Raw genomic sequence first — 13,097 nt, 5'->3', positions numbered from 1 at the left:
CCAGGCAGCACATGATAGCCAGAGGCAGTGTTTCTTATAAAGGGACAGAGAGCTGCAGGCAGGGGTGAAAGGAATATTAAATTCTTACTGGTATGGGGGCCGGCTCCAGGCCCCCAGAAGGGGTGGGGCCTCAGGCAGAAGGGGCGGGCCGGGGGGGGGGTCAGCCTCCCCCAGCCAGCCCTTCAGCGCTGTCTGGCCTGTGCTGCCTGGGGCTCTGGTGGCGATTTAAAAGGGGCTGCTGCGGTGACAGCCTGGAGCCCCAGGCCCTTTTAAATTGCTGGCCCCAGGGTCAGCGGCCGGAGGGGAGGGGCAACCATGTTAAACCGCCATGGCAGCGCTTTAATGTTGTTGCCCCTCCCCCACAACCGTTGGTGGCCCTAACAGCAGGGCCGCTGACGGGGGAGAGGGAAGGGGCAACAATGTTAAAGCGCTGGAGGGTCCTTTGCTGCAGCAGCACTTTAAGGAGGGTCCATTGCTGTGCCAGCGCTTTAACGTCGGCTGAGTACGGGCCAGTACCGGCTTCTTACCGATACGCCGTACCAGCCCACTTTCACCCCTGGCTGCAGGAGACCCAGGGTCAGCGAGGACTAGGGAAGGAGTTCTCCACACCAGCAAGAAGAAAAGGTCTAGCAGCTGCCACTACCTGCAATGAGAGGAGGGAGCAAAAATCCTGAAGAGGGAATTAGGAGGCCCTTGAGGAAGGACATGTCTAAAAGCAAGTGGCTGGGAACAGATAGTGCAGATAGGTGTTGAAAGGAGTTGATAAGGGCACTTGTTTGGGGCTCCAGGGTGGAACTTCCATTGAGGGTGGGAGTATGCGAGGAACTGCTGAGCCCTGTGAGAATCATGATCAAAAATGGGAAGACTCAGTGTTGACATATGTTTGTTGATCTATGCTATCTTAATAAACTAAACCCCGGAAAGGGTATCTGACTTGTACAAAAATTTGGGACAGTTCTGAGAACTCAAGAGTGGGTAATTGCAGTAGCAGGGTCTGATGCTGGATGAGACAAGACCCTGTTTCACGGAGCCCTAATGAGGATCTAAAGTTTCTGTATCTTCTGTTCTTGAAGGTATGCCCATCTCATTCTCCCCGCACCCCCAATTTTAAACAGGAGAGTTCGTGCTGGTGAAAGGTGCCTCTTTAGCCTCTTCATTTATCCACAGAACAGCTATAGCACAATTTGCACACACTTGCTCACCAGTGTTTCTCACCTGACATCAACTAGTAGAAACTGCCTGTGGCAGGGAGCGAGTGGGTAAGTTCAATCTCCAAAAAGTGTTGGCCTCTCTACCAGCAAGAGCACCAAATGTGATGACATTGTGACATGTCTAGAAAATAAGACTGTCATCTACCAAATTTAGCCAAGATGGGCTACTGAACATTTCCCAGATTATAGTGGATTTTCAGTAACTACTGGGATACATTTGAACCAGTGACCCTGAGACAAGAGGTTCTGGCACATTACCTATGTAAAACATGAGCTATTCAGCCCCACTCATGGTCCTTTGCCTTCCTTTCTCCAGATCTGTAAGGGACAGTTTGAGGGGGTGGGGGAAGTTGTTCCAAATTCTCTTTTAACAGTTGTTTCTGAAAATCTGATTCTGTGGAAGGAAGCTCATACACTGTAAAGGTATTAGAGCCTCAAGACTATACTGCAGTGATCCTGACAAAGCAGCATGTATGATGTGAGCTCCAAGTAATGATAGCTTAAATTGTTTCATCAGAGTTTTGTATTTTCTCTCTCCCCATTGGTAATATTTTTATTGGGCAGTAAGCGTACAGCTTCATGTACAATAGATGCTCTGTGCCAGAGAACAGGCCCTGTCCCAATGGGTCTATCTTACTATGTGAACAAGGAGGACAGTCCATCACAGATGGAGACTGGAACTGAAAAACTTCACAGAAATATTTGATTTTTAGAAGAGTGAAGTTGTTTATGCTGAAGTATTAGTGTAGATAGGAGAGTAAGCTTCAAGCTCAGATCTCGGAAGGAGGGTTGTGTACATGGTCAGAAGGAATCATGCAGCTGCAGCAATACGGGGGTAGTAGGTGGTGCACTGACTCAATGTACTGTGTGGGCTGAACAGCTGCAGCAAGTTATCATGCATGCTGTGTTCCAGCTGGAATGAGGTGATTAGAAAGAGGATGTCGGCTAGCTTGCCCCAGTTGTTCCCTTGCTACCAAGACAGCCAAGAGCTATAAATAAACAGTGCTCCGTTGGCTCAACTGATGCCATGCTGTTCGCACAGGGCCTCAGTGGAGGCAACGGTTGGGAGGTTGTGATGTCAAATGTGGAATTTTTATACTTTCCCTGGCAAGCTAGAGAAGCTCCTCCCTCTCCTCACACATCTGGGATGTGCTGCTGATCCATAATGTGGGCAGGGACATGTGCACCTGAAGGAGCTGCTTACATGACTGCTAGAACAGGGATACGCAGTGACGGGTCACAAGCTACCCTTAAGCAGCAAAGACTGGCAGGCTGACAGTCACACAAGGAGAGTATAAGGAGGATTAAGTTGGGAGTATTAAAAATAATATTTGGTTCTTATAGTACTTTGCATCCATCTGAAAGTGCTCCATAATGATGAGCAGGTAAGTGCGGCACAAATGGGTTAAGCAATTTGTCCAAATCACACTAAGTTAGTGACGGTGTCAGCAATAAAAGCAGCTCTGACTCCCAGCTCTTATCTTAATCTTCTGGACCACAGCAGCCCACAAGCTGAAAAAGCAAAGGCTTCCTTCCTGACTGCAGCCTACACAGAGTGCAAAGAGTGGAAACAGCATAGGACAGCAACCCCACCAATTTAACAGAACCTCAGAATCTTGAAAATGGCTATGAAAAAGTTATTGTATTTCTTATATTGGCCTGTTTTAAATGTTACACTTTTGCTTGTAGTGACTTAACATGGCGCATTAAAAAAATGTAATTAAAAGAAAAAAAAAAGGTAAGCAACCCTCCTTGAAATTTTAAAACTAAAAAAAAACCCCTCACTCATTTGGCCAATAAATTAAGCGCACACAAATTTAAAGGGAAGGGAGAGTGCATGAAGGACACACAGACATGGTTTCGGTCCTTTCTGCTGATTAAACTACAGCAGTTAATATAAACACTACTGCCAGAGCTGTGCTGACACTGAGAATGCTAATGCACAAACAAGTAAATAGGAGTCCTGTTAGTTTCAGCTCCATTAAAAAGGCACAGGAAAATCCACATCTATGTCTGACTAATGGGAAGGACAAAATATGTAAAGAGGAATGTTCAAACTTCACCAAAGGCTATGATAAAACTAAAGTGAATGGACAGTGGGCAGTTAGGATTTATAAACAAACATTTTTTCAGCTGCAACAATGCTTGGCTATTTATAACTTCTCACTATTTTCATCATGTTACACAATGAAGTAATTTTCTGCTCCATATAAATTGGACACCATCTTAATCCTGCTTGCCTTGAATAGTCAACTGGACAGGCTTATTTAATCCCTTCCCACAGCTATTTCAAACCAATGGCCATCTTGGAAGATATGCCATACCCCACAATCATTTTTAATATTATGGTAACATCTAAAGGTCCAAACAAAAATCAAGGCCCTGTTACCGAGGCCTTCTACAAACTAATAGTGATAGACTGTAAACTTTTTCGGCAGGGGCTATCTAAATAAAGAGAGAATGGAAGAAAGGAAATATCTTGATTTTATAGATGGGCAATTCCAGCAGAGGTTAAGTGACTTGTTCAAAGTCATGCACAGGAAGTCAGTGACAGAGCTGAGAATTGAACTCCGTTTTCTTGAGTCCCAGTACAGTGCCTTAACAGACTTTGCTTCCTCTCTCAACCAGCAGTTAGTTACAACTGACTTTTCCCTATATGCTGTTCCAAAAATTATAGTTCCTGCAGGCCTAAATAAGAACAATTTCTCTAAGCCTTTGAAAAAAGTCTTGTTAACAAAAATCAAACCAAGCACAACTGCTACAACCTACAGACTCACCATTGCTAGAGTAGAGGATGTATACTAACCGTGAGTGATGCTATCCCTTTGTGATAAGATTTTAAAGACTCAGCAATGCAAGAGAGTGCTGAACTATAATCTTCCTCTTGAAGCCCTGTCAGACACTGCTCTGCATGGGAAAATTCCTTCAAACTGTTCAGCCAAAAGTAGAAGTGTTCTGAAGCAACTTGAGTCAGCAGGCTTTGATACAGCTCTCTGGCCATGTCATGATTACCCTAAGAAAGGGCAACAAGTAAACTAAATAAATAAAAAAAGATCTTGCACTTAACTGACATAGTAACAAATAAAACAAAACCAAACACCCCAAGCCCTCAAAAACTACTCTTTAAAAATAAATAGTGAGAGACATCTTCAACATTTGATCAAGTCAACCCTGCTGAGATGTAACAGTTACTTATGTCTGGCATACATAATCTTGTAGGAAGTACTACTGTTTAAACAAGACAGCTCAGAGATTCAGCTCTAAAGACAATACAGAATTTTGCATTACTTTTTCCATCTCCCATCTTCTCAGTGTTTAACATTAATCATTCTTCACTTCAGGGTAGTAAAGAGTCATTATACCAGTTATACAGATAGAGAAATACACACAGCAGAGGCTACATGACTTTACCAGGCCAAAAAGGAAACTAGTCAGTAGAGTTTGGTGGGACATCCTTGATTCCTAATCATCAGACCATGCCTTTCTTCAAGCTGCAGTACTCACTGGTCATCACATGCTTACAGACACCTCTGCCAGTGAGAGATGGGATGACAGCCTCCAATGCTGATTTATGATATAACTCCTGTTTCACAAACCTGAACCAGTGTTACAGTGAAATAAAAAGGAGAAAATTCTATTTTCCTTCCCCCACCTTCTTCCTCCCTCTGAGTGCCTACTTAACTCTCCACTCTGAAGTCAGAGTGTGGCTGACTATACTTTCTACTGAGGACGTCTTTCTAGAAACTTGCACATACCATTCTGGATGCCTGCCTGGCTATCCTGTATGCTGTCCATCCGTTGGAGACATTCTCAAGCTGTTGTTTGATAACATTTTTAACTTCAGAAGATAAAGCTTTTTGACTGGCAACAAATATCACCGTAGCGAGGGATACCTAATGGAAAACAACCGTTAATATTGAAGAAACATTTCCATTTGTATGTTTTTAGAAAGCATCAGAAGCAGTGATTGTGTCAAGTAAGATTTTATACAATATTGGACTTCCTGAAAAAAACACAAGACAAAATTTGATTCTGAACTGGAGAACTTCTTCGTTCAGGATTTCAAACAAAAAGGCAATGAAAAGGCTTTTTCATCACTGAAGTTTGTCAAAAGCTTACACTTTCAATTAGATTGTTAAAGCAGAAATACATCCAAGCTAACAGTCATAGTAAAGCACTGTAAAAATACACAATTACATGAAATGAAGAGTAACAGACTTTCTTGAAGACTAAGGCCCAGATTTTTAAATGTATTTAGGCATTGCTGTACTCAGTGTTGTGTCTAACTGATTTAGCAGCCTAAGTCTCAATTTCAAAAGAGATTTAGGCACTTAGGAACCTAAAACCCATGATTGTTAATGGGTCTTAGCTGAAGCTACACTGAGTGCAGCCTTTCAAATCCGGGCTTAAGCTCTCATTTCCAATTAAAATCCTCTCAACAGGTTTGTCTCTTTTAGAACCCTCTAAACCATACACATTTGAAGGTCCATGTATAATTGGGGTATCTACTTCTGAACTGCCATCTTTCTTGCCTAGAAGCACTTCTGCAAAAGACCCAGTGTGTCCCCAAGAATTCTAGCAGTGCATTGTTATGATCTGGTTTGCCTATGTGTAACTGGTGCCATCTACTGGACAGAATACAGATCAGACTGGATCAAGCATTTCGGTTCTCTTCTAGCTAAGCAAACATCAGTCTGTGGCTTTGATGCTGCGTATTGAGACTACTATTATTTCCCATTCTGCAAGTATATAGTTCAGAGAACTGATATATTCCTGTTGAGGCAACAGATTGGCATTTTCTGTCACCAGTGTAACAATTAGCTAAACCAGTTCATGAAATATCAATTAGTTTCCATTGTAATTCTATGTGGACGGACTTTGTTCCATCAAGGACAGTTCTCCAGAACAGCAGTTTCTTACCAAAAGTTCCTGTTGTTTATCTGTAGCAGATCGTCCAATCACTTTATAGAGGTCCATTAGGTCTCCCAGCATGCCATCTCCTAAAACAGGCAGCTGCATTGCAATTGCCGCTAAACAGTGGCACATGAGAATTCTAGCAGCATCCTGAGCACTGTGCAACTGTGTCAGCAAGGACTCAACCACTGATTGGCTCAGATGGGGACGACACTTGGCCAGCTTCACCATACAAGTTAGTGCAATCTGCAATGCGCAAACATCACAATGTTCCACCATCAAGCACTGTCCAACATTAAATTCACTTAAAAATATAAAGAAATTATCACAATATTCAGACTATAAATTAAATTACAGAGCTAATGGAAAACAAGACGTATTTATAAACCTGTACTAGAGGTGTACTCTGCCAAACCACCACATCTCTGTCCAGAAGAGTACAGTTTAAAACCACACACAAGTACAAGACACAGCAGTGTAATATTTTCTTTTCTTACTGGTTTAGTCAACGTATTATTATAAAATTATTTGCTCGGTAATAGCTTGGGACCAAAGGGTAACTGTTCACAAAAGTGTGGTGGTCACTTATGTTAGTTTCGTTCTTCCACCAGCGAAACCAAGTGCTCTCCGAGATCCCCCTGGAGTAGCAAGAATCCCTTTTCCTCCCCTCATCTACAAATCCCTGCTTTACAACAATTGTCGCTCTAGTTGAAAAGAGCAGGACTTAACTCTCTGAGGCCATCAGTTCTACTTCTGAATTGACAGGAGTTGCTGCTATAGGAGGCATGGCTTCTCCACTCCTCTGGCTTCATTGTGCTCCTTACCCTTTATCATCTTGGGATCAAAGCACTGGGGAACTTGAAGCTCCTCCCTGGCAGTACACTGTACTCCTACTAGAACACCAGCCAGACTAAGATCTTTCTAGTGTAGAAGATGTAATATGAATGACAGTTGAATTATAAGGTTTACTTGGTCCTGCCTCAACACAGGGAGCTGGACTTGATAACTTCAAGGTCCCATCCAGCCCTACATTTCGATGATAAACAAAAACAAAACAAAGAAACAGATATTATGACTCTCTTCACCTTTAAGGTTGCTTGAGCACCAGGACTGCTATCTTGGCTACAAAGAACTAAAAGAGACTCAAGGCCAAAGACCGCATCTTGCTCCAAAACCAGGAGATCTAGGAGAAAGGAACAGAGTAAAGCATTCAGTTCTGTTCTACTTATTTTTGAACACGATTGTGAACCTAGTGCTCATGACTGAGGGTGCAACAGCAGGATAATGCAAACTTTCCCCACGCTTCTGCCACACCACCTCAATTCTGATCAGCAACAAGTCCGCTTTTACAAGTCTCAGGAAACTATTTAGTACAGGCTACGGTTTTATGATGTGCACAAGCCTGGAGTAGGGCAAAACTACTGAACATTATGACAATCGTTTACACTGGGTTTGTACCAACAGCTCTCCAGAGGGGAAGGGCAGTGTTCTAGCTTCTGGTAATGGTACAGAGGCTGCTACAGAGGAGATCAGCACCCATTCAAATAGAAACCCTCTTCAGAGGGATCCTGGGATTAAACAGTGGGGAGAATCTTCATGAAACTCTACAATATTTATAATTGGTTATAAGTCTGCATTCTCCACTGTCCACAAATCTGAGGAGGAACAATTCCAAAGAAAGCCAAGAAACTCGGGGACAGGGCAAGCCTCCCGGCAACAAGAGAAAGTGCACAAAAACCTGATCATGAGCTGAATTGTTCCACCACCCACTTTGTGAGTTACCTTTTTCTTGGCAAGAAGCAGATATATTAGTCAGAACTCTCACACCATGAGCAGCAATGCCACGGTTATTATGGTAACAGCATTCCTGTGCCAGCTTTACTAAGTCAAATGATCTTGCTGTTGTTGCTGTTCCTAAATAAGGAGACAAAAGAAGGATAGTACAGCAACATAATCCATAATTATGTCACAAGATCTTTTCCACAGTTTTAAGTTCAATTCCGCTTGGCTGACTGTTTCTCTAGTTCAATTTCCCATTCCCCATCCCAGTCTCAAATGTTTCCTCCCCCACATGTGGAATTCCCTCTCGCTGTCCGCATGCATGCACATATGCTACAAAGGCTGGATGTCTCTGATAGCCCTTAAACCTGAAGACTACCTAATATTTGTGAATGAAACTTTCCAATGGGACACGGCATTTGCAAGAAGGTAATGAATATTTAACATAGGATCATTATTACACATAAGCAAGCTATGATTGTGTCTCAAATTTTTAATAAATTTCACAGCAGAGGTGCAAATAACCCCAGTAAAATCACAAACAGGGGAAGTGGGAAGCCTGGGAGCGGAGAGTGAGCCAACTCTACATTCACCCTGCAGCAGTGGCTCCTGTCCCACGGGGCTGAGCCTGGCTCCCTGGTCACAACACTGCTCAGGTTTAGTACATTCATACCTCTGTCTCCATCTACAGAGGGGTGGATGTGCCAAAACTGAGTGGTGCTGCAACCGCGTGGGACAGATCACAACACCCAGAGCAGGGAGCCAGGCCCAGCCCTGTAGAACAGAGGCTGTTGCTGCAGGGTCACACTCACGATTTCGAGAACACTGTGACCTTTGCACCAAATTCAAACCTTCATTATGCATTAGGCTACAAGTCATTTACAGGTTTTTTAAAATTTATTGGTTATTTTTCTCTGCCTCCATGGCCTATGCAGTTGGATTCCCAGCAACTAAGGCAGTATGGCCTCAGAAATAAGGAGTAAAAAAACCAATACCACTCAGGAGCATTTTAAGAGATCCCTGAAATATTTCCCAAGTTATTCAGTATAATATACAACACATCCAGAATACACAGTTGTGTCAAAAAAAGGTTTTATTGACACTCATGTGCGTCATCCTCACATAACTGTTCAGTGGCTTTGCCTTTCCTGGAGAATACAACTGTTCCAGCCTCATGCCAATAAAGCCTAAACTACATCACTCCATGTATTCACTCTCTCTGAAGCATTTTGCACATCTATGGATTTTTTCATCCTATGATCTCAAAGCACCCTATAAACATGATTTAAGCCTCACAATACCGATAGGCTAGGTAAATATTAATAGCCCCACTTTACTAACAGAGACACTGAGGCATAGGAGTAAATGGCTTACCCAAAGTCCCACAACAAATTGAAGCCAGAGCATGGCATAGTATGTCTGAGATCTGCTCTAATATACTACACTCCATCCCAATTATAATTTTTATATTCTTTATAAAAGCTTGCTTGCATGGACTTTAATGGGGGCAGATTAAAGTTCATGGTTTAGGAAGTGCTTTAGGAGCCTTCAGGGAAGTGTTATGTAAGGTATTATTAACAATAATAAAGTGGCTGAAGATCAACACTTATCAAACCCCTACAATAAAAGGGCTAAAATTTGGCTGATTTAATCTGCTCTTCTTACCTGGAGCTATGCTGAAGTACTGTTTGATGGCAATAGTTCCTGACAGCGTGGCAAGGACAGATAGCATGCCTAGTTTCAAGCTGTCATAAGGAGTTTGAAGAGCACATTCACAGAGTGCCTAAAAACCAAAGAGAAAAGAATATGGGGGGGAAAAAAAAATCTTACAAACTCACCGTCTTCATAAATGTTTGCTCTTTTTTTTTTTTTAAACTTTGTAGTTAATTTTAATACAGGTAAAACTGTATAGGAAAAAAAAAACACTATTGACATCAAATTCAGATCTTGCAAATATATTTCCTCACTTGCCACTGTCCTAAAGCAATTTTAATAGACTGTGTACAAGTCTTGTCCTCAAAGTGACATGGCTTTCACAAGTTATCAATAAAATATATTATGTTTGTTAAATGATCACTAACTTTTCACCTGACATTTCTCAATAATAAAACCTCTGTAGAATTTGGAGACAGAGTTATCCACCATTCCACAGATAGTGCATACAATATTCAACTTATTACAATCCATGAAGGTCCTTGTTTCAAGGAGAACTGTCTGTAAACAGTTTCAAGTGTCACTTCCTGCAACACCACTTACAAAAAAGTGTTTTTAAATAAAAAAAAAATTATCCAATGGAAAAGAATAAAGATTCTAAGCTTGCTGATAATAAACACTGAATTTTCTTGGTTATCATCTATTTGTGTTATGGTAGCTTCTGGAAGTCCGAATCCCATTGGTCTTAGCACTGCTTGCCTTGATAAGTTTGCAGTCCTACCACAGGCCTGTCTGATCTCTCAGCTAAGGAGAGAACATATTAATTTTAGGGCTGTCAATTAATCGCAATTAACTCAAGCAATTAAAATAAATTAACTCAATTAAAAAATGAATCTCAGTTTTAATCGTACCGTTAAACACTAATAGAATACCAATTGAAATTATATTTTTGGATGAGTATTAATATAGTAGTTGTATGAAATGAATTGAAATATACTATCTCTTTTATTTTTTACAGTGCAAATATTTGTAATAAAAAATATAAAGTGAGCACTGTACACTTTGTATTCTGTATTGTAACTGAAATCAAAACATTTGAAACATGTAGAAAACATCAAAAACTAATAAATTTAAAGTGGTATTCTATTAGTGTTTAACAGTGTGCTTAAAACTGCAATTAATCACAATTATTTTTTTTAATAGTAATAGTTTGACAGCCCTCATTAATTTTACAGGCTGCCACTTCTGGTATTTAAAACTGTACATGAAGATAAATCTAGCTTTATTCGAGACCTCCTCTTCAAGCGATCTCTTCACATGTCTAAGTACTCATCCCTGCCAGGTGGGCCAAGAAAAACTATGCAATGTCCTTCTCATGAAGTTTCCCCATCAACTCCCACCTGCATTAGTAGTACGGCCTTTTCTGTGCTGGCTTGTAAAGTATTAGATTTTATCCTTTTAAAAAAAAAATTTAAATATAGTGGTCCAAGCATTTTAACTGGGGTATGGGAGGGCAACTCAAACTATGTATTAACACAGCCAATGCACAAACCAAAGACTTTTTTAAATTAAGCTACTCTGTCAAGCAGCTGTTAGTGGACAGTTGAGGGCGATTAAAATTAAGAAAAACCTGAAATGCATCTGATACCCTGTAGGCACATTTACAATGAAAAATGACATGTCAGTTTGGCAAGAAAACCAAACTCATTAATCTGAGGTAGAAGAACATCCCACTCTGTCATCTAACTCATTAATATGAGCCCAATATGAAAGTGCTTAGTGTTGCTGAGAGAAGCTTGATGTGAGTTTGTCTTGCAAAGCCTGTCATAAGGCAAGAATTGCTTAAAAAGAGCACTGCTGCTACTTTTAACTAACATTTCTTCCTAAAATGGACAAGCTTAGTTTTCCATGTTTAACAGGGACATCTATACTTCTATACTCATTTGTAAAAAAAAGACTGCATTTAGTTGAAAAATTTTACAATAAAAATGTTTCTTAAAGATTGCAAACCTGAATGTTTTCTCTGCTCCATGTATGTGGAGTTTTGTTTGCCAATAACTTTAGATCTTGGATAGCAAGTCTTTTCACAGCTTTCCTGGGGTCATTTTTCAAGTATTGCAGCAAAAGCTGAATCTGCAACAATAAACAGTGCTTAAAATATTAAGTAGGATTCTGTAGTTAAATTAGTTAAAAAAACCACACACGTAAGCAGAGGTTGCAACAGAGAAATCCTTTAAAAAAAAAAAGCTCACAAGGTAACTGTATACGATTCACATGTATATTCAAAGCATTCAGGACTGTTCAGAGCTCAGACAGCATTGCTGCTAAACACCCAAGGGCTGGGAGAGCAGTCTACATATTTCCATAAAAATGGAGCACACCAGGTATCCTATCATGTTTCAGGTTGCCTATATCTAATACCATCAACAGTGGCTTCTGAACTGGAGTAGCACTTACCCAAGCCATCTCAGACATAGTTGTTCTGTTAGGCTAAAGGCTGCCAGTGATAGATCTTGTAGTCTAGTGTGGCTACAAGAGGCTAAGAGTGGACCAACAGATTTTCATGATTTTTTTTTTTTTAAAATAAGAATGAGTTAACCCAATACCACACTTCATTTATATATGGATTTACTGTGTGCTCATCACTTGTCTGGGCCCACAGAGTTACAATTACATAAGAGGAAAACATTCCCCCTTTAAGCTGAGAATGTCACTATAGTTCCATGTCTTGACTGATATTTGTAATTTACATCAGTGGGTTCAAGTGCCTCTTTACATACAAAGACCTTAAATGTATGTTCATTTTTCTAGTTTGCAGATAAGAGATTGGGTTTGGTGGAAGGAAAGGATCCCAACTAATCAGAGAAGGCAACAGAGTGAGAAGCAAGTGCAGGGGCCTGCATACAAGAAGCAAGATGTAAGAGCTCCAAGAGAAGCAGGGTATCAAATGTTATTGCCCCTTTTAAGGAGGAGATTGTTTGGACGGGGGACGGGGTTGAAGAGACAAATAGTATATAAATAAAGAATAAATAAATAAATGCAGTTTCTAGCATACTTCTCATCTGCAATAGGGATAGGAACACAGACTATGATCTAACTATTTTCACTATCAGAAAGGAACTGAGATGTTTAAGCGGTTTTGCACTTTCAAATAAGGGATTACCTTTAGAGCAATTACGTGTTACCTGTTTGGGTATGTCCACCAAAGAGGAAGCGGCAAGCAAAGTAAAGGTGTGGAGAGTAACAATGACCATCTTGGTGGAAGGATAGGATGTTACCAGCTGTTGGAGAAGTTGACGGGAGCTAGATGCCAGGCTGGCATCATGGTGCATGTGCTGTAGTATGGGGATCAACTTCAGCTTCAAGTCCACTGGCGTGGCTAAGCCTAGTGCATGGAAAGAGGTATTTAGGTGCCAGAGCAGATCTCAATGAACCCTGAACTTTTCAAATACTACATTTAAATGACATTGGTGACAGACAAAAAAAACACAGAAAGACAAAGTAAACGCCAGTTGTGGGCAGCAGCAGCTAGAAGTGCTG

At 41.0% G+C, this 13,097-nt stretch overlaps 1 protein-coding gene across 1 annotated transcript in view; it reads right to left on the bottom strand.

Moving 5' to 3' along the window:
* Positions 1-13,097, bottom strand: part of INTS7 (integrator complex subunit 7) — a 35,644-nt gene that overhangs the window by 13,651 nt on the left and 8,896 nt on the right. Inside the window, exons 6-13 of the mRNA XM_084623039.1 lie at positions 12,743-12,942; positions 11,568-11,690; positions 9,570-9,687; positions 7,908-8,039; positions 7,211-7,308; positions 6,132-6,371; positions 4,967-5,104; positions 4,018-4,224 (exon numbers count right to left, since the gene is read on the bottom strand). Of these exons, the coding sequence (XP_084479165.1) occupies positions 4,018-4,224; positions 4,967-5,104; positions 6,132-6,371; positions 7,211-7,308; positions 7,908-8,039; positions 9,570-9,687; positions 11,568-11,690; positions 12,743-12,942 (1,256 nt within the window). The remainder of the gene's footprint in view (positions 1-4,017; positions 4,225-4,966; positions 5,105-6,131; positions 6,372-7,210; positions 7,309-7,907; positions 8,040-9,569; positions 9,688-11,567; positions 11,691-12,742; positions 12,943-13,097) is intronic.

Source organism: Lepidochelys olivacea (genome assembly GCF_965140295.1).
Source record: "Lepidochelys olivacea isolate rLepOli2 genome assembly, chromosome: 3".
Lineage (NCBI taxonomy): Eukaryota > Metazoa > Chordata > Testudines > Cheloniidae > Lepidochelys > Lepidochelys olivacea.
The sequence above is the reverse complement of the archived record's forward strand: the minus strand, read 5'-3'. Positions and strand labels throughout refer to the sequence as shown.